We start from the raw sequence: 18,029 nt of genomic DNA on the forward strand, positions 1-18,029 counted from the left end.
AATGTGTTGCCAGTTTACTTGAAATCATGGATAATAAATAACATTCCCCTCCAGAACCTAGTTTTGTTCACTTCTAATGTGTGGCACAAAACTTCTAGTTTCTTTCCAGGTGCTGGAAAATTGGAAGGTTGAAGCATAAAGTGTGGTTAAAGGCTGCTTTATTGCTGCCTGATGTGGTTTCTCAGATTATTTTCTCAAAGCTTTACTTTAGCAGAAATAGATCACTGGTGCATTTGTGAAGTAAATAAATGCAGTTATGAATGTGTGTTACATGTATCAATTTATGTTAACAGCATGTATATAGAGATCTCATGGAAGATATAGTTTGTGTTACATGGATGCCTAAATTTGAGGATAATTTTTCTTCTCATGCATAATCTTCCCCTAAGCAAGAGTTTAGAAGATAAAACCACTAGTTGGTGGAGTGGGGGACACACTGTGTATCATCTCTTAGCAATATACTTCATAAATCTCATGACGAAAAGGTTTTCACCACTCTTATTCTTTTTTTTTTTTTTAAAAAAAAAAAAAAAACAAAACAAAAAACAAAACAACCCACAAGTGAAGTATTTGTAACACAGGATTACTGAATGTGAATTTTTAAGTCTTTCCTCAAAGCGCTGGTGGGCCAAGACGAGAAAAGCTCCATCTCCTTGCAGAGAACCACCTCATCCACAGAGATGGATGAACCACTTCATTCCCAACCTTAAAAATGTTATTGGATCAAGATGCAGGGAAGCCCAGCTCTGTGTTCATCTTCCTCTGGGCTACAGATCTCATGTCAGAGTTTCAATTAAGGAATGATTCCTGGTCTCTTCCCTGATCTTGTAAACATCGCGTTTTAAGAAATCCCTTGAAGTTTCATTATATTTTTTTTTAGAGCTGAGCACTGAATGGAGCTGGGTAACAATGGTATCCCTTATTTTTAGCTTCTCAGTTTTGTTTTAAATTCACTTTGGAAAGAAACTTGAAATACTTCACTCCTGGACAAGTTGAAACAGAGCATTTTTTGAACTGTGAAATGAATATGTCATCGATTAGTACCAAGGAAACAAAGGGTCAGGCAAAACCTCGCCCACTTGCATATTTTTATGGATGTTGCTCATCATGGTGATGTCAGTATGATTTCTTCTATAGAAAAGGGCAGTTTATATAGGAAAATCTGCAGAATCAGACCCAAAGGAAGTATGTGATTTTCTTAGAAGGATCAGCTTTCATTGAAAACTTGCCAGTTAAAACACGAGACAGATGTAATTCTGATTCTCCTCCCCACCTTGAGTTGCCTTTACCAACCGTTCGGTTTCGCCGTTGCCTTCTCTGACCCTTCTGGACACACAGAAGCAGCAGCAGAAATGGATCTCACCAGCCCCGACCCTCTGGCCAAGCAGTGACCCCCGTTTCTGTATGGAGTGACACAGGAACAGGCATGAGGCATCTCAGCACTGCCTGTGTCTGAAAAGTGATTCGGACTGTCAAGGTGTTAAATAACCCCCTCCTTTCACTAGGGCAACGAAACGGCCTTGCGTTTCAGTACTATATTCGCTATTTCGATTTTGAAATCTATGTTTATGGTAAAATTATATGACAAGTGGTGTAACACGTGAAAGGAACAATAGGGATTATACAATTAATGAGAAACCAGTGGAACATGTCAGATAAGACAAAATTAACTGAAAATAGAGGGCAAGTCATACAAACAGGAATAGGATGGAGGATTTTGTGTAATTGTGCACATAACTGGTTTCATACAGACGCTTGTACAATATCTTCTCTTTCCCAACTTGCGGATGTTTCCTCTTGTTGCCATAAAATACAAAGAAAAAAAGTTTAAACTGTCTTTTCTTGCAGACCTATTTTATCTAATAAAAACTCTGGAAGCACGTACTTGGATCTCACTTTTAAAAAGCCATAGAAAAAAGATTATATCATAACAAAAGCCTATTTTTCAAAACGTGGGCATTAAGCATTGCAGCAAGAAAATGTAGAGAGAAGTAAGAGAAGTATGGACTTAAGCTCAGGTTCTCTTATTCAGAGCCCAAGTTAATATCAGTAAGATTCAAACCTACAGAGTGAGTTGCTTGATTTCTGGAGTATAAAACAGATCCCTACATCCACTCAAACTTGATAAAGGGGAGGTTATGATTACTTTTTTTTAACCTATTTATTTCTTCTTCCTTTTCATGGACTATCATTTTCATCACAGGATCTGAAAAGCCAACTAAGCTTCTAAATTCCATTAAAAAAAAAAAATCTAATTGAGTAAAGCTGAATCAGCTAAACATCTTCCAAAACTGCAATTTATAAAGCTTTTCTTCCCCTGACAGACATACTGGCAGTAATCCAGGCAGGGTTTTTCTTTTCCCTTGCAATAACGCAGTTCCGGGGATGAAAGCAAGTTGAAAGAATCTGTTGTTTTTTTGGTTTTTTTTTCCACAGTAGCCTTCTTGTAAGCGCTGAAGAGCCTGAACCGACAGTAACAGATTGCTCTAAAAGTTGCCTTCCAGCTCCTACAAGGCACCGGCGCTCCGCAAAATCCCGGGCGGCAACTTTTGGCGGCGAATTGCTCGCCGCTCCCCGGCGTTCCTCGTACGCCAGGCTCCCGCAGGCGAGATCTCCGCAGATTGGCATCGGCGTTTGCCGCCCACGGGCGCGTTGGGCACCAAGGGTAGGCATCCCCGGCCGCCTTCCGCAGGCGCGCAGCTCCCGCGCCCCGCGCAGCCGCCGCGCAGGGGTGCGCTGCCCGCGTCCTTCTCGCCGTACCCACAAGAGGCCACTGCAGCCGCGGGGATGTGGAGCCGGCCCGAGCGCACCGCAGGCATCACAAAGGAAAAAGCAAACTGACGGGGAGCCTTTAGCATAAGTTCACAGAACTGACATTCTAAGCACCAGCGCAACATTTACATGCGGGGTTTGGCTTTGCTCCTTCCCACAAACTACCTAAGCTTGCATCTCGTATAGAATTTTTTTGCAATTGCCCTAAAGAAATCCTTCATTCAGGGCTCCGGATCCTACCTGCTGCTTTGCATAGATCAGAGCAAAGCGTGAGCGTGTCAGCAAAGCCCACGCCGGGGTACGCGGCAGCGCCCAAGTCACGCAGGTGATGCTGGTTTTGCCCTGAAAAGTAATTTTACTTCTCCCCCAATTCCCCCCCCCCTTCCCTTGCGAGAATAAAAATAAATGAATCAAAATTCCGTTTAACTTTGTTCGGGACGAGGGGGCCGGGACGACAGGTGGCTCCTCCGCGGGGAAGGGCCTTCCCGCGGCACCTCCGCGCTCCGCAGCGCCGGTTCCGGCGCGGGCAGCGGAGCTGCAGCAGCGGTACCCTGCTCCGCCAGCCACCGCGCAACCTCCGCCCCGCGCAGCGCCCTCCCGCCGGGGCGGGCGGTTCTCCCGGCGGCCGAGAGGCAGCGGGGCGGGAGCCCCGGGGGACCGCTCCCGGCCCGGCCCCCGCCGCCGCCGCCGCCGCCCGGGAGGGGCCGGGCGGGGCCGGCGGGAAACCCCGCCCCGGGCAGCGCCCGCCGCGCTCCGCGCAGCCTGCGCCGCTCAGCGCCGCCGCGGAACCGAGCGGAGCGGAGCGGGGCGGAGTGGCAGGAACGGGACGGGACGGGACGGGACAGGACAGGACGCAGCGGCTCCGCCGTGTCGCGCACCCACGCGGGACCGCGCCGCTCGTGGGCCAGCCTCGCCGCGCAGGGGGGGGGACACGACTTCGGTATTTAATTTTTTTTTTTTTTTTTTTTTTTTTTGGCGAAGGAGACGAGCAGCAGGTTTATGCTAATCACACTCTCGGGAGCGGCGGTGGGAGGAGGAGGAGAGGAGCCATTTTGAACTCACTTCAAAGTTTAAGGTGGAAAAGTTGGAGCTCTCCAGCCCGCTGCCCGGAGCCGGGGCCGGGGCGCGGGGCCGGCGGGCGGCGGGGCGGGGGGCGCCGAGCCGTGGCGAGCCGGTGGCTGATGGATGAGGGCGGGCGGGCAGCCCGGCGGGTGGATGGATTGTGCGGCAGCTCCGTGCCCGGCACCGCTGCCCGCTGAGCTCCGGAGATGCTGCGGCTGTCCGCCGCCGCCTGCGTGTCCTGGGCCGCGCTGCTCTGCGCCCTGGCGCCGGCGGGCGGCGGGGACCTGCGGCCGCCCCGCGCCGCCCCGCTCCTCCACCTGCCCCCGGGGGCCGCGGGGCGCCGCGACGCCGCCGCCGCCGCCGAGCCGCCGGCGCTGCCGCCCGCCGGGAGCCTGAGGGCGGCGGGGGCCGCGCCGCGCCGCGCTCTGCCCGCCGAGCCCCGCGGGCCCCGCGGCGGAGGGCCCTGCCCGCGGCGGGCCCGGCAGCCGCGGGCGGGCGCCGAGCCCCGCCGGGCCGCCGCCGGCTGCGCTCCTTCGCCGGGAGAGGAGGGCGGCGGGCGGCGAGGGGCGCGGCGGGCGCGGAGCCCCAACAGCCCCCCGCAGTTCCAGCTGCCCAGCTACCAGGTCTCCATCCCCGAGAACGAGCCGGCCGGAACGGCGGTCATCGCGCTGCGGGCCCAGGACCCCGACGAGGGGGAAGCCGGCCGGCTGGCGTACTCCATGGAGGCACTCTTCGACGAGCGCTCCAACGACTACTTTGCCATCGATGCCGAGACGGGCAGCGTGGTCACTGCCCGCAGCCTCGACCGGGAGACGAAGGACACCCATGTGCTGAAGGTGACCGCTTCCGACCACGGCTCCCCACGCCGCCGCTCGGCCACCACCTATCTGACGGTGACCGTGAGCGACACCAACGACCACGAGCCGGTGTTCGAGCAGCCGGAGTACCGGGAGAGCATCCGGGAGAACCTGGAGGTGGGTTATGAGGTGCTGACCATCCGCGCCACCGATGGTGATGCCCCAGCCAATGCCAACATGCTTTACCGCCTGCTGGAGCCGGGAACTGGCGATGGGGTCTTTGAGATCGACCCACGCTCTGGGGTTGTGAGGACCCGAGCCCCCGTGGACCGTGAGGAGGTCTCTGAGTACCACCTGGTGGTGGAAGCCAATGACCAGGGCAAGGACCCAGGACCACGCAGCGCCACGGCTATGGTGCACATCACTGTAGAGGATGAGAATGACAACTACCCTCAGTTCAGTGAGAAGCGCTACCTGGTCCAGGTGCCAGAGGATGCCCCGGTGAACAGCCAGATACTGCAGGTGCAGGCCACAGATCAGGACCGTGGCAGCAATGCCCAGGTGCACTACAGCATTGTGAGCGGCAACCTGAAAGGCCAGTTCTACATCCACTCTTTCTCTGGCGCCATCGACCTGATCAACCCTCTGGATTATGAGACTATTCGGGAGTACACGCTCCGGATCAAAGCCCAGGATGGGGGCAGGCCTCCCTTGATCAACTCCAGTGGCATGGTGTCGGTGCAGGTCGTGGACGTGAATGACAATGCCCCCATCTTTGTGAGCACTCCTTTCCAAGCCACGGTGCTGGAGAACGTTCCTCTGGGCTACTCAGTGCTGCACATCCAGGCCGTGGATGCTGACTCCGGGGAGAACGCCCGCCTGGAGTACAAACTCATAGAGGTGGCTCCATCCGCCGGAGCTGCCCCCGTAGCAGGTGACTCTGGGTTCCCTTTTCAGATCAACAACAGCACAGGGTGGATCACAGTGGCTGCAGAGCTGGACCGAGAGACTGTGGAGAACTATCATTTTGGGGTGGAGGCCAGGGACCATGGTGTGCCGGTCATGACCTCCTCAGCCAGCGTGTCCATCACTGTCCTGGATGTGAATGACAACAACCCCACCTTCACGGAGAAGGTGTATCACCTCAGACTGAATGAGGATGCAGCTGTGGGCAGCAGCGTCCTGACCCTGACAGCAGTGGACAGGGACGTTAACAGCGTTGTGACTTACCAGATCACCAGTGGCAACACCAGGAACCGTTTTGCCATCACCAGTCAGAGTGGAGGGGGGTTGATCACACTGGCCTTGCCCCTGGATTACAAGCAGGAAAGGCAATATGTGCTCACAGTCACTGCCTCTGACGGCACTCGCTTCGACACCGTCCAGGTCTTCATCAACATCACAGATGCCAACACGCACCGCCCGGTCTTCCAGAGCTCCCACTACACAGTGAGTGTCAGCGAGGACAAGCCCATCGGCACCTCTATTGTCACCATCAGTGCCACCGATGAAGACACAGGGGAGAACGCAAGAATCACTTACATCTTGGACGATAACATCCCCCAGTTCCGCATCGACCCTGACACAGGCACCATCACCACCCTGATGGAGCTGGACTATGAGGACCAGGCCTCCTACACGTTGGCCATTACAGCCCATGACAACGGCATCCCCCAGAAATCAGACACCACCTACGTCGAGATCCTCATCCTGGATGCCAATGACAATGCACCCCGCTTCCTGCGCGACCGCTACCAGGGCTCGGTTTTTGAGGATGTGCCGCTCTCCACCAGTGTCTTGCAGCTGTCTGCCACCGACCGTGACTCAGGCCTCAATGGCCGTCTCCTCTACACATTCCAAGGTGGTGACGATGGGGACGGGGACTTCTACATTGAACCCACTTCTGGAGTGATACGCACACTGCGCAAGCTGGACCGCGAGAACGTGGCTGTGTACAGCCTGCGAGCCTTTGCTGTGGACAGGGGCAGCCCACCGCTCAAAGCCTCTGTGGATATCCAGGTGACGGTGCTGGACATCAACGACAATCCCCCTGTCTTTGAGAAGGACGAATTTGATATCTTTGTGGAGGAGAACAGCCCCGTGGGCTCCATTGTGGCACGGATCAGTGCAGCTGACCCAGACGAGGGGACTAATGCACAGATCATGTACCAGATCGTAGAGGGGAACATCCCTGAGGTCTTCCAGCTAGACTTGCTCAACGGAGACCTCACAGCCCTAATGGACCTGGATTATGAAAGCCGGACAGAGTACGTGATCGTGGTGCAAGCCACTTCAGCCCCTCTTGTGAGCCGGGCAACAGTGCACATCCGCCTCTTGGACCAGAACGATAACCCACCCGTGCTGCAGGACTTCCAGATCCTCTTCAATAACTATGTGACCAACAAGTCTAACAGCTTCCCCTCTGGCGTGATTGGCAAGATCCCAGCTCATGATCCCGATGTGTCTGACAGCCTGGCCTACACTTTTGTGCAAGGCAATGAATTAAACTTGCTCCTTTTGGACTCTGCCACTGGGGAACTCAAACTCAGTCGTGATCTAGACAACAACAGACCTCTGGAAGCCCTTATGAAAGTGTCGGTCTCAGGTAAGTGAGCGTTCGAGGTTCGTGAAGCGCGTAATTCTGCTTGTCAGGCCAATACGGGGGCATGGGCAGAAATAACCCACTTGCAGTTGAGTGTGCAGCTTTCGGTTTCCTGAAGCAGCCATTTATCTGTGAAATTTTTGGAGAGGAACCACAAAAATGTATCAAGCCCATGTGCTGTGGATTGAAGTGGTTGAAATTGTTTAGTAAACATGGATCAGAAGAGTAAATAAATACGAGCGTGCGTGGAAGGGTGTATACTCTCTTAGCTGAGGTGGTACCTTGGCTGAAGCTTTTTAGTTGTTGCATAAAGGTTGAATGACGTAACTTGCAAAGATGTAGGGAATGCTTGTGTATCTGTAATGCCACCTCCCTTCCGTCTTTCTTTTTTTCCTCTTAAAAAAAAAAAAAAAAAGGAAAGTTCATATTTGGTATCTCTGCTTTTTTAGCAACAAAACATGTTTATTCCCTTCTGCATACTGGGAAGTTTGACTGGTAGATCCTTAGACCTCAGACCAGTTCTCGGCTGGTGATGCTGGCGGAGCTGTGCTGGCTTGCAGGGCTGGCATGTGTTCCTGTGGGAAATGGCGACGCTGAAAGCAATGAGTTATGGCTGTGTAATAGCTGTGTAACACAGCTAATTGCACTGGAGTTTCTTTAGTAGCGCTGGGGGCAGATACTGGGCAAATACAGTCTCAAAATCAGTGCTGTTGAGAGGGAGAAGAGGGGAGAGGGACGGGTAGTGTACCATTAACTTCCTCAGAGGACTTGTGTCTCTGTGTGTGTGAAGACTGTTTAATATGGTCCAATACATACTTTTATATGAGCACATACATGCTTTTAGGAGATTCTTTTTCTGCTCTGTTGCTTGTTTATCATGGAATTACTTTTTATGCCTCTAATTGTGGCATCAATCATGCAATGAGTAATTTCCTCTGCAGTTGCCATTCTATAAAGTTTACTGTGGACCTGATCCCATACTTCTGTTGACTTTCAAAGGTTTAACCAGATACATTCCTTTCTGCAACCTAAAATTACTATTTGTATTCTTTTGGGAAAAAAAAAAAAAAAAAGCTGAAAGTACTGGGTAGGTAAAATGACACTTTGGGAGATGCTTCTTTTCAGATGGTTGTGTTAAAAAATAATAAACTGTGGCAGTTCTTGTTTTACTGTAAGTAGTCCTCATGTGCAGCAGGGCCGGGGGGGAGTGAGCCGTGCTCTCCTTTGTGTTTGCAGGCTTGAGGTCCTTTCTTCTTCAAGAAAATGAAAGTGATACTAACTGATCTTACCAAATTTATGGTGGTGCATCACCCGACGAGCCACTCCTGGTTCATCCAAAATGCTGGGGGGCAGCTGATGTGGTAAGGAAGCTCATAAATGCCGTTTCCATGTCCTGTGAGGACTTGCAGAAAAAACAGGCAGTTGACTTGTGACCTTAAAGAAAAACATTTGGATTTAGGTGCAGGTGATTGCATGGTCACTGTCTGTACCAGTAGCTCTTTATCTGGTAGCAGAAGATAAGAACTCATCTTGGAGCACAGAACTTGTTTTCATTAGACTAGGTGAAGAGTGTGTTCAAAACAGAAAAATAGGTGACATGAAATATTCCTGTCTCAACCTAATGATTTAGGTGGGTTAAGTGGATGAAATCTCAGGTAGAAAGTAAGACCTCTGTTTTCTTAAGTAACAGAAGCTTGATCATTCCAGCGTCATTTTCATATTTGGTGAAGGTATGAACTTTGAAACTGTGCTGTAATGTTGATCCAAACTGGCTGTCTGCTTTTTGAAAGTTATTTGAAAGATTAAAGATTTGTATGGATAGGACTTTGAAGTAATTTTGACAAGCACAGGACTTCATCTGATGTTAATTTGGAGAAGTTCACTGTTTGGAAATTGAAAGGGCAGAGTTTGATAGTGTGTGATTAGTCCAGGAAAGTCTCACCTTCCTGCTTTCTTGGGTTTATCTGATGCAGTCTTAAAAAAAAAAAAAAAAAAAAAAAAGCTGAGACAGAAGTACTCCAACAGGGTTATCTCTAAGTGTTGCAAAATACCTGCAAATCTTCTGCTAAAATGACCTGCCAGTTAACTGAAGAACTGTCTCTGGAGTAGCCATTAACCTCTCAACCCAGACAAACACAAAGTCCTGCCCTACTCACAGCTACTCTGCAGGTCAGGGAAGGATTGGAGCTCTTTATGAACTTGGGGAATTTGATCTGTATACGAATCGGAAATAACACTGCTGCTATAAAAATCTTATTTCCACCTAGCGATGGGTTGTGCTGCAGAGGCATGTGAGTGTGTACAACGCTAGTGAGGAGCTGCACTACTCAATTGAACTGAGACTTTGCTATTTGGCAAAACCCAGCATTCTTCCCTTTGACTTGGGGATTATTCAGATAAGCGTGGCAATTTTGGCTTTCTGCATAGAAACAAAACTTTAAGGATCATGAAACCCACGCAAATGGAGATAATCGGTTTCATACAACCTGAGAGCGGCTCGCTCGGCATTTAAAACTTACTCTAGCAGTGTAAATGTTATCAGAAGCTACGTGGGAGGGTGGGCAGCCCTGGGCAGGCCGGGCAGGTAGGTGCGTGGCCCTGCCTTTGCCCCGGTGCGGAGGTACCTGCTGGGCTGTGCCCCCGCAGCTGGTCGGGACCTGGCCCAAGCGAAGGAGGGAGAATGTGGGTGATGTGGAGATTAACATTTTGCTCTGGATCGGGAGGGAGCTTTTTGAAGTCGATCTCTTTTGAAGTGAATCTCTCTGGGTGCCCCTCTGCCCGTGCCTGTCGTGCGGAGCCATCTGAGTGAACAAACCGGATCCCTTTTGGATGAAACTAATCCAGGGGTCCCTTCAAAAGCCACGTTCTCCTTTTTCTGTTGTACCTTCAAGGCTTTCCTACAGAAAGGCAAAGCTTGGCCTTATATTCCCATGCCTGCACATTGTGTCGTTAGGTTTGTGTTATTTTAACAACTGGGGTGAAATCTGGGTCCTGCTCAAATCCTGCCCTTGCTTTCCATGCGGGCAGGGTTTTACTCTGGGCTTCTGAAACAGGTGGTCAGGAGTTGATCCGTCTGTGATTTCTTAGTGTTACTAACAAATATGTGGCTTAAATTGACAGGATCATTAAGAACTATTACTCTTTGTCCATAGTGATGTTCATAGTAATGTTAGGTTGGGATTTATTTGGTCAAAAAATGGGTTAAAAATTGCTCAATTCACATTGCATTCACCCGTGTTAAAGCTATACCACAGTCACTGCCTGTGCTGGTGGGGGAAGGCTGGTGCTAGCCTCAACTTTGAACAAATGTTGCACAAGTTTGCCTGGGTATCGCATTGCAAACGCTGCTGGCACCTGCTTGGCTGTGCTGCCACAAGTATTCCCACTTATCATCAAGGACAGCTCAATAGATGTGTGCACAAACTCCTCTGGGAACACAGCCTAATTTACCAGTGCAGACAAAACCCAACCTGACTGGATGCTACAGCTTTTGAGGGGTCCAGATAAATGTACAATATCATTATGCAACTCACAGTATACAATTTTGGGAAAGTAGTGCATGAGGGATAGACACCCAAGCATTTTTGAGGGCATGAAAGCTCAAGTATCGCCTTTTACATTTCTTTGGCTTTTAATCTCCAGTGACATTCAGTGAGGTTATTGACTATCAGCAAATAGAGATGGAGATAGAGCTTGTTAAAAAATAAACTTTTGGGATTTTTACTCAAAGCTTGGTAAAGGATCTTAATTATTATTGTAATTTAAAAGTCATTATGCTAATGATCCTGGATCTCCAGTTCTGTGCCTCCTCCATAAAAATGTAGCAGAAGATATAATGCTTTGGTTTAGCCCTTCTGTTAAAGGTAAGGCCACATCTGTGCCTGAGATGCCAGGCGTTGGGGGGGTTATTTCTGTGCGTGGAGAAGATTTGAGAGTAAAGGGAAAAAAGAAACTCAAGGGAAAAGTCATCTCTAAGCACAGGGGCACCTTTGGGTGCAGAGGACGAGGGCGGGGCGACCACTCGGGATGTGGGCTGGGTGCCTTGACAGCGTCAGGGTGCACCCTGGCCTCGTGCCCCTGCCTTTGGGGAGCGGGGCGGATAGGGCTGGTGGGGCCTTGAGAGTTTTAGGGGCAGATCCCCATGGCAGCTGGTTGGTTGAGGAGCGATGCTTCTGGCTGCCTGTGAGGACTTGCTTTCAGGGTCAGCGAGGGGCAGTTAGTGCTCGAACTGCTCTCCAAGGACCCCCTCTCAGGGAAACATTCCCGCAGGTGGCTGCAGTGGGATCCCTGTGGGTTACACTATTAGGGGATGATGGAAACAGATGGGTGGAGGCTCCTCTCTCCCTTCCCCCCGGGTGTGAGAAGGTATGTGGGCATGTTGAGTGGCTGCAGGGCTTTTGCACAACGACGTGCCCCGGGGACTTTGGGCGCTTGCACTTCATGCATACATCCCACGGGAAGGCCAGGGGAGACAGGACAGTGGCTCAAATGCTGCAGAGACCTGGGGGGCAACACTGAGGGACCTTGTTTAGAAGGATGGTGTGATACCACGAGCATCCTCAGTTGTTACTTGGTGTATTAAGTGAGGCTGAAGTCAAGGATGACTGACAATGGTTAGTAGCAGTGGATTTTTAACATTTACTACAATAGCAAATCAAGAGTAGTGACCATCATTTTAAAGTTAGGGTAGCTCCTGGATCCGTTGTGGCTATCTAAATCCTTTATTACGTCCGCATAGGTCCTATACTCTATTCTGTAGGTGAGATGCATTTTCGATGTGTGTCCCTCCAGCCTGCAGGAATGTGACTTTCCCTCTTCAGCTGTATGATCTGTTCCAGCCGATAAAAAGCTGTGGCTGCTTTGTTGCTTTCCTGTGGGCTTCCTTTCACTTTATCCCCGGATTTCATAGGAGTGGTGTATTTTTGTTTCAAAAGACAGGAAAACGTCTGTGGCTATGAGAGGAAAATATTTAGTGGAGAGCTGACTGACAAAGTAACTTTTTAGTGAGATAAAAGATATCTTCTGCATGTAAATAAATAAAATAGGGAGTTACCTGCACCTGAAACTACTGTAAATAAGCATTTTCTTTGCTAAAATGCTGATCCCTAGTAATAATAAAAAAAAAGAAATGTTTACCACAGCACACTTCAAAAAGTAAACAAGATGTTTTATCTCGGATAAAAGCTATTTTGTCAGTCAACTTCTTTCAGAAAATGCTACTATGCAACATAGCTATCACTGAAAATGTTTGTTTCTCCCTGTTTCTGTTTGTGTACAGTGCGGGCTGTATATTCCCATTTTTTGTTACACAGTTTTTAATAAGTTATTTTTTACCTTAGTATGTCTCGGTGGTTGAAGCCTATGCAGATGGCACTTCTTAACCTCATCCCACAAAGTGGAACTTTGAACCATAAATACTAGAGGTCACAACTGGTTTCTGGAGAAAAAAAAAAAAGGTGTGTATCAAAGCCTTACATAAACCCAAACTCAGCAATGCTGTTTAAAAACCCAAGGGCGTGTTTATATTTGCAGCATCTTCTTGTTAAAATTTCTGTACGAGCTGTTGGGTTGCCTTGATTGAGAGGGTATGAGAAATGGCTTACTGAGGCTGCAAGGGGTTTTGGCTGGTTTTGTACACGCTTTGCTCAGTGTACAGATAATTTGATTTTATTTTTTTATTGCTTAAATATTGGTGCTTTTTTCAGTGATTTCTGGGAAAGGGGGAGACTTCAGGTTAAGGAGAAGGTATAAGAAGAATGAGACCGAAGATGTGAGAGGGAGAAAGATCTACTAGGCTTTATTTGATAATAAGGCTCAAGGGAAATAAATTAAATTTAGAGAAGTATGGAGGTGCGATTACCTGGAAAACTTTTTTCCCCTATTTGTAAATGATTTGCAAATGGGGAGATCACTGTAATAACCATTTTTTATTTGGATTAGTAATTGTTTTATATTTTTGATTACTTTTTAAGCTTCAGAGTGTATTAATGAATTGGTTTCCTTGGTGTATTCCCTTGTTGTGATTTGCTTCCCTCCTAGAAGTTACTGAAGTGCTCTTACTTCTGACTTTCACTTCCAGGTTGGGAAGAATCCTCTTTTGTTCTGTTGTTCTGGTCACAGGTTTCCTTGCAGTTCTCAATTGGTTTAGGCTGGGGTTGCGGAGCCTGCTACAAACTGCCAAATACAGAATAAACATTGAATTGTTTTCAAGGGTAATGGCAAAAGAACTCTTTGTTTAGAATACAGGAACAGTTTTCTAGGTTTGGATGTTAGCATGATAGTAAACCTGCAGTAGGGGTAAGTAGGTGATGTGAAGCGGTGGGATTTTATACTTCATTATCTCTAACAACCCAAGCACTACCTGAGGAAGTGGCTGGCTGCTGATAAAGCATATAATTTTACATTTCCTCACTGAATGGTTCATTTTCCTTCAGCGTATATACTTAGTGTCATGAAACTCCCTTTCATTGTTGACTCCCATCTTTGAGCTGAATGGGTTTTCTCAGACATCCCATGACTGAGGAAGGTAATGCTGGGTTTTAAAGTATGACATTAGGTGAAAGTAGGTAGCGTGCTCACTGCTCTTCTGGTAGGACACTTGCTGGTGAGACCCTTAGCAGATGCTTGGATAGGAACCCAGGCGTCCCCACGTTCCACCAGTCTGGTCAAAGTGTGGCTGGCCCTGGTGTCTCCCAGCATCTTCAAGGAAAGGTTGGGGAGACTCATCCGTGGTCTCCTGCCTCCTCCTCAGGGTGTGCTGCAGGTCTGCCAGACACCCCTACAGCTGACGGGTTGTCTCCAGCATTGTGGCTGGCTGGGTGTTCAGGGTTCATGGGTTCAGGGGCATGTGATAGCATGCAACACCTCTGACGGTGTTTACCATTCAGCCAGATGTGTAGCTGCTGCATGCTTTGGCATAGCTGAGCTCTCTTTCATCTGGTTATTTTGGGTACAGACAGCAATGACTGCACCGTAGCACGGGTTCAGCTTGAGGTTTCACTGAGCCCCTCGATTACCTTGTGGGTCAGGTGAGATTGGTACAAAGACTCTGGGAACATGAATGCTGTAGGAGTTGGAAGCAGAATTACTTTCTGGGTAGGAAAAAAGCAAACGTGAGGCAGAAACCTCTTCTAAACCTACGTGCCACAAATACCTTTTCAATATTTAGCAGCGTAGGCAACTCTAGCTGTAATGCTCATGCATGGAGGATGAGCAAGGGGAGGATCAAATGTCGGACACAAGATCTACACTCTCCATCCCTTCTCCCTCCCTTTTGTAAGCCCTCAGGATTTTGAGAGCCAGTTAATGGGGACAGACTTGCTACATTTGAGTGCCTGAGATAACAACACAATTTACATGCTTACCTCAGCATTGTCTAATTTACAGGATTTGAGCGACTGACTCTCTGAGCTTCCTTTGGTGTACTGACTTGTATTTCCAATAATATCTGGGGAGAGTCTTTAGAAAATGTAGGAGGGTTAGAAGAGCTGAAGATATTCAGATCAGCTCTAATGACCCTTTATGGCAATCTTCCATGTTACAGTTTTTCTGTCCTGTTTTCTGTGGGAATGATGATGTTTTTAAGGTAAAATAGTACTCCAGCTATTCTGATATCTACTTTGCTATGTAAGAAGCAAGTACAGCAGTGCTGTATTGTATGAAAGATAGGGTTTTTTTTGTTATCTGCTCCTTTTTTTAAGACTATTTGACCAAAAGATTTCATATGTCAGAGTACAGAACAGGTTGACGAGGGGCTCAGTTCTTCGAAGCCTTGTTCACAATGGTTGTCCACTTGAAAGAAGGAACATCTGAGACCAAATTAAATTCCATTTTGCCACTTTGTATTTCTTTGACAAGTGACAGTTTTATTATTTTCCCCCTCCCAGTGCAGCTCTTTTGCCAGTGTTGAAAAACACTGAACTATTTATAGACGCAACACAAGTTTTCAAAAGGGGAAAGATGTAATCTTCATGGAAAATTTTGAAATCTGCCACTGAGCTATCTTTTATTTGTCTGGTGAGATTTGCCTGACACCTGTTTTAGAAGACTCGGGTGCATACACGTTGGCTGAGATTTCCTTGCAATGTGTTGATTTTGTTGGATTGAAACAGCATTACCGAAGGCACAGCTTGGTTCTTGTGGTCAGGTTTGTATCACCTACTGTGATCTGCCCAAGAAATCAGGCATCTCTTCAAAGGTGGTCATGTAGGTTGTAGCTATGATTAGTTGATAGGCACGAGGGCTGCTTGTTGGAGATGCCCATCTCACCCCACTGATTAAAGAGGGAACATAAGTGACTGACTGGGGCTAATTGCCTTGTTGTTAGGTGGCTAAAGTTCTGTGGAATGAACCCACCCTGAATGTGTGTGCCAGGACGGAAGGGTTTGTTTTCTTTTGTAGCGATGATTGTACTTATTTCTGTTACAGCAACCTACCTGTAGTAACAGGCTTAGCAGACTAGATGGAAAGGATGGGGGAGGCTATAATTTGAAAACAGGAAAATGTTTTGCCATGAATGTTAGGGGAGACTTTACATATTTTCAAGAGTTTGTGTGAATGAAGTGGGAAAGTATGCTTTTATGGGGATTTGGCATCGAACAAAGAAATAAAAATTTGAAATTCTTCAGAAAGATGATCTTCACACTTGGAAAAAAAAAAAGCAGTTGGACAGAAAAGTAGGATTTGCTGGAGAGAAAGAAAAAACTTTTGGACTGTGTTTCAACAAGTCGTTAATGCTGCTAAGCTGTAACCACCTTCGTATTTATTCCAGTGTTTACACTTGCCAAGCACAAAAAAAGCAAATAAATGAAATGATAAACCGGTAATAAATCCTCAGGGGACCACATAATAAACCTAGACATGTTACACTTATCAAATACAAAGGAAAGTAATCTGTTTCCAACACCATTGCCGAAAATATGATAAATGCTACATTCCGTCAGCTCTCCAGCACTTTTGGAAATGACGCATCTGGTCAAAATATTTCAGCACTTTTTGAAGGAGGGAGAAGGAGAGGCCGTTGTTAACAACCATTGTCAACACAGCATCTCCTGCCTGCTTATGGAGTCTGTGGGCTAGATCCGGTTTCAGTGAGAATCAGAAGCATCTGTACCCCACCAAAAGGGGCAAAGCAAGGACTGTATTATCAGATTTGACTTTCACAGATGTGATGGCCAGTACCTATCAGTCTGTCTTTCCTGTGAAACCCCAAGGGGCTGTTAGGTTTGGAAGCAAATGTACTCACGGTGATTCTCTGTGGCAGCCATCATTCATCATGTGTACAATTCGATTCTGGACTGTTTGGGCTTGCTCTTTCCTTTCACTAGCTTCAGATTAGACTCTTTGACCCTATTCAAAACTGATGTTAGCAAATCGTTGAGTTTATTGGATCGAATTTCTGTCATAGCACTTTTGGACTTTCCAGGAACCAGCCCAGCCCTTCATTTACTTGTGTGCTCGCAGTGATGTTCAGGAGTGGATGTGTTTTTGAAGGAGACCCTTTAACACCCAAGCTGTGATTTTTCTTTTTAAAATTTATTTATTTAGCTGTCTGAATTTAGTTTAAATCATGTAAAAGTTGTCCCACACTAGTGCATTACTTGTTTTAGCAGTGTGTGATTGCCAGCCTCCAGACACTCCAGGCACAGTTCACCATGGATAGGAAGAGACTTTTGTCACTTCTCACAGCTTAGGTCCAGTAGAGGACTTGTATCTAACCTTCAAATGCCACAGCACCTCACTTTCAGGTGCCTGTTCCTTGCAGCAGTATCCTCTTTTAGACAGTTAAGTGTCCTATAAAGTGGCAGCACTTGAAATACCATCCCGCTACAGCCTGGGCACTTCGCTCAGCATAGCGATCAGGACACTTAGCGAGGGCAGAGATGGGCTGGGCTCCAGCCCTTGATCTCAAAGCTCTTACTGCGCTATACATTAAAGAGGAGCCGAATAGGTACAGAAGCCATTGTGGGACTCATGTTTCTCATTTCTTTGGTAAGTGCCAGAAGCTACAGGGTTGTGCTCACACTTGCAGGGCACCAGAGAGGAGGCTTTCCGGCTCACGTTGGTGTATGCGGGCACCTCCACTTCAGTTGAGCAGTGGTGTGGGGAGTCTGGCTGTAGCTGAGGACTCAGCTCTTCCCACCCAGGGCTTTCCAGGGTATTGATCAGAGCTGATTTGTTTGTCTTCTGGCTTTAACTATTTGTAAATGTATTTTGCTTTTATGTGGAGCGTCCCCCAGATGGGCTAAGGGTCAGTTATGGAAGGATTCACAGGCTCAGACTTAAATTATACTGCTAAATATCCAGAGTTCAACCCATCTTCGCCTACTGTTTAATCCTCTTTCTCACTGCAGTTTGCTGTGATAATAGACTTGCTAGTAATTACAAACATGTTGCCGCTCGTCCCCTGGATCCTGTGGCTTTTCCCGCAATGTGCTCACTGACGCTACAGCTCACTGACATTGTCCTGACACATATGGTAAAGGTCTCCTGGCAGCAATGACTGGGTTGAACTATCCTGTTGGTTGACTCAGTTTCCCTTCTCACGAGGTGTATTTCTGATGTTGGCCTTCTTTTATTGACACAGTGTAATTTAGCAATGTGTGCCCTGCATGATGAGCTCTCCATCTGGCAGATAATTGCCTGCTAGTTTAAATCCCGTCTTAACTTCAGTTTCTTGAGATCATGAAACCTGCTGGTGCCTTCTGGTTGGTTTTGCAGGCTATATGCAAAAGGATTCGTTATGAGCTAAAGTGATTTGAGCAAATTTCTGTGAGGTTTTTTTGAATGTTAGGTAA

The 18,029-nt window shown here is 47.9% G+C and overlaps 1 protein-coding gene across 6 annotated transcripts in view; it reads left to right on the plus strand.

Annotated features, from left to right (window-relative positions):
• The first annotated feature begins 4,365 nt into the window (after positions 1–4,365).
• CELSR1 (cadherin EGF LAG seven-pass G-type receptor 1) overlaps positions 4,366–18,029 on the plus strand; it is a 176,015-nt gene continuing 162,351 nt past the window's right edge. For 5 of the 6 annotated variants that reach the window (XM_032996271.2, XM_032996269.2, XM_032996268.2 and 2 more), the window contains exon 1: positions 4,454–7,236. In XM_032996271.2, the coding sequence (XP_032852162.2) occupies positions 4,554–7,236 (2,683 nt within the window). In that variant the 5' untranslated portion in view covers positions 4,454–4,553. Of the gene's footprint in view, positions 7,237–18,029 lie in introns of all 6 variants that reach the window. The other variant, XM_032996275.2, reaches the window with a different exon arrangement.

This window comes from Tyto alba, unplaced genomic scaffold, assembly GCF_018691265.1.
Source record: "Tyto alba isolate M040663 unplaced genomic scaffold, T.alba_DEE_v4.0 Super-Scaffold_2, whole genome shotgun sequence".
NCBI lineage: Eukaryota > Metazoa > Chordata > Aves > Strigiformes > Tytonidae > Tyto > Tyto alba.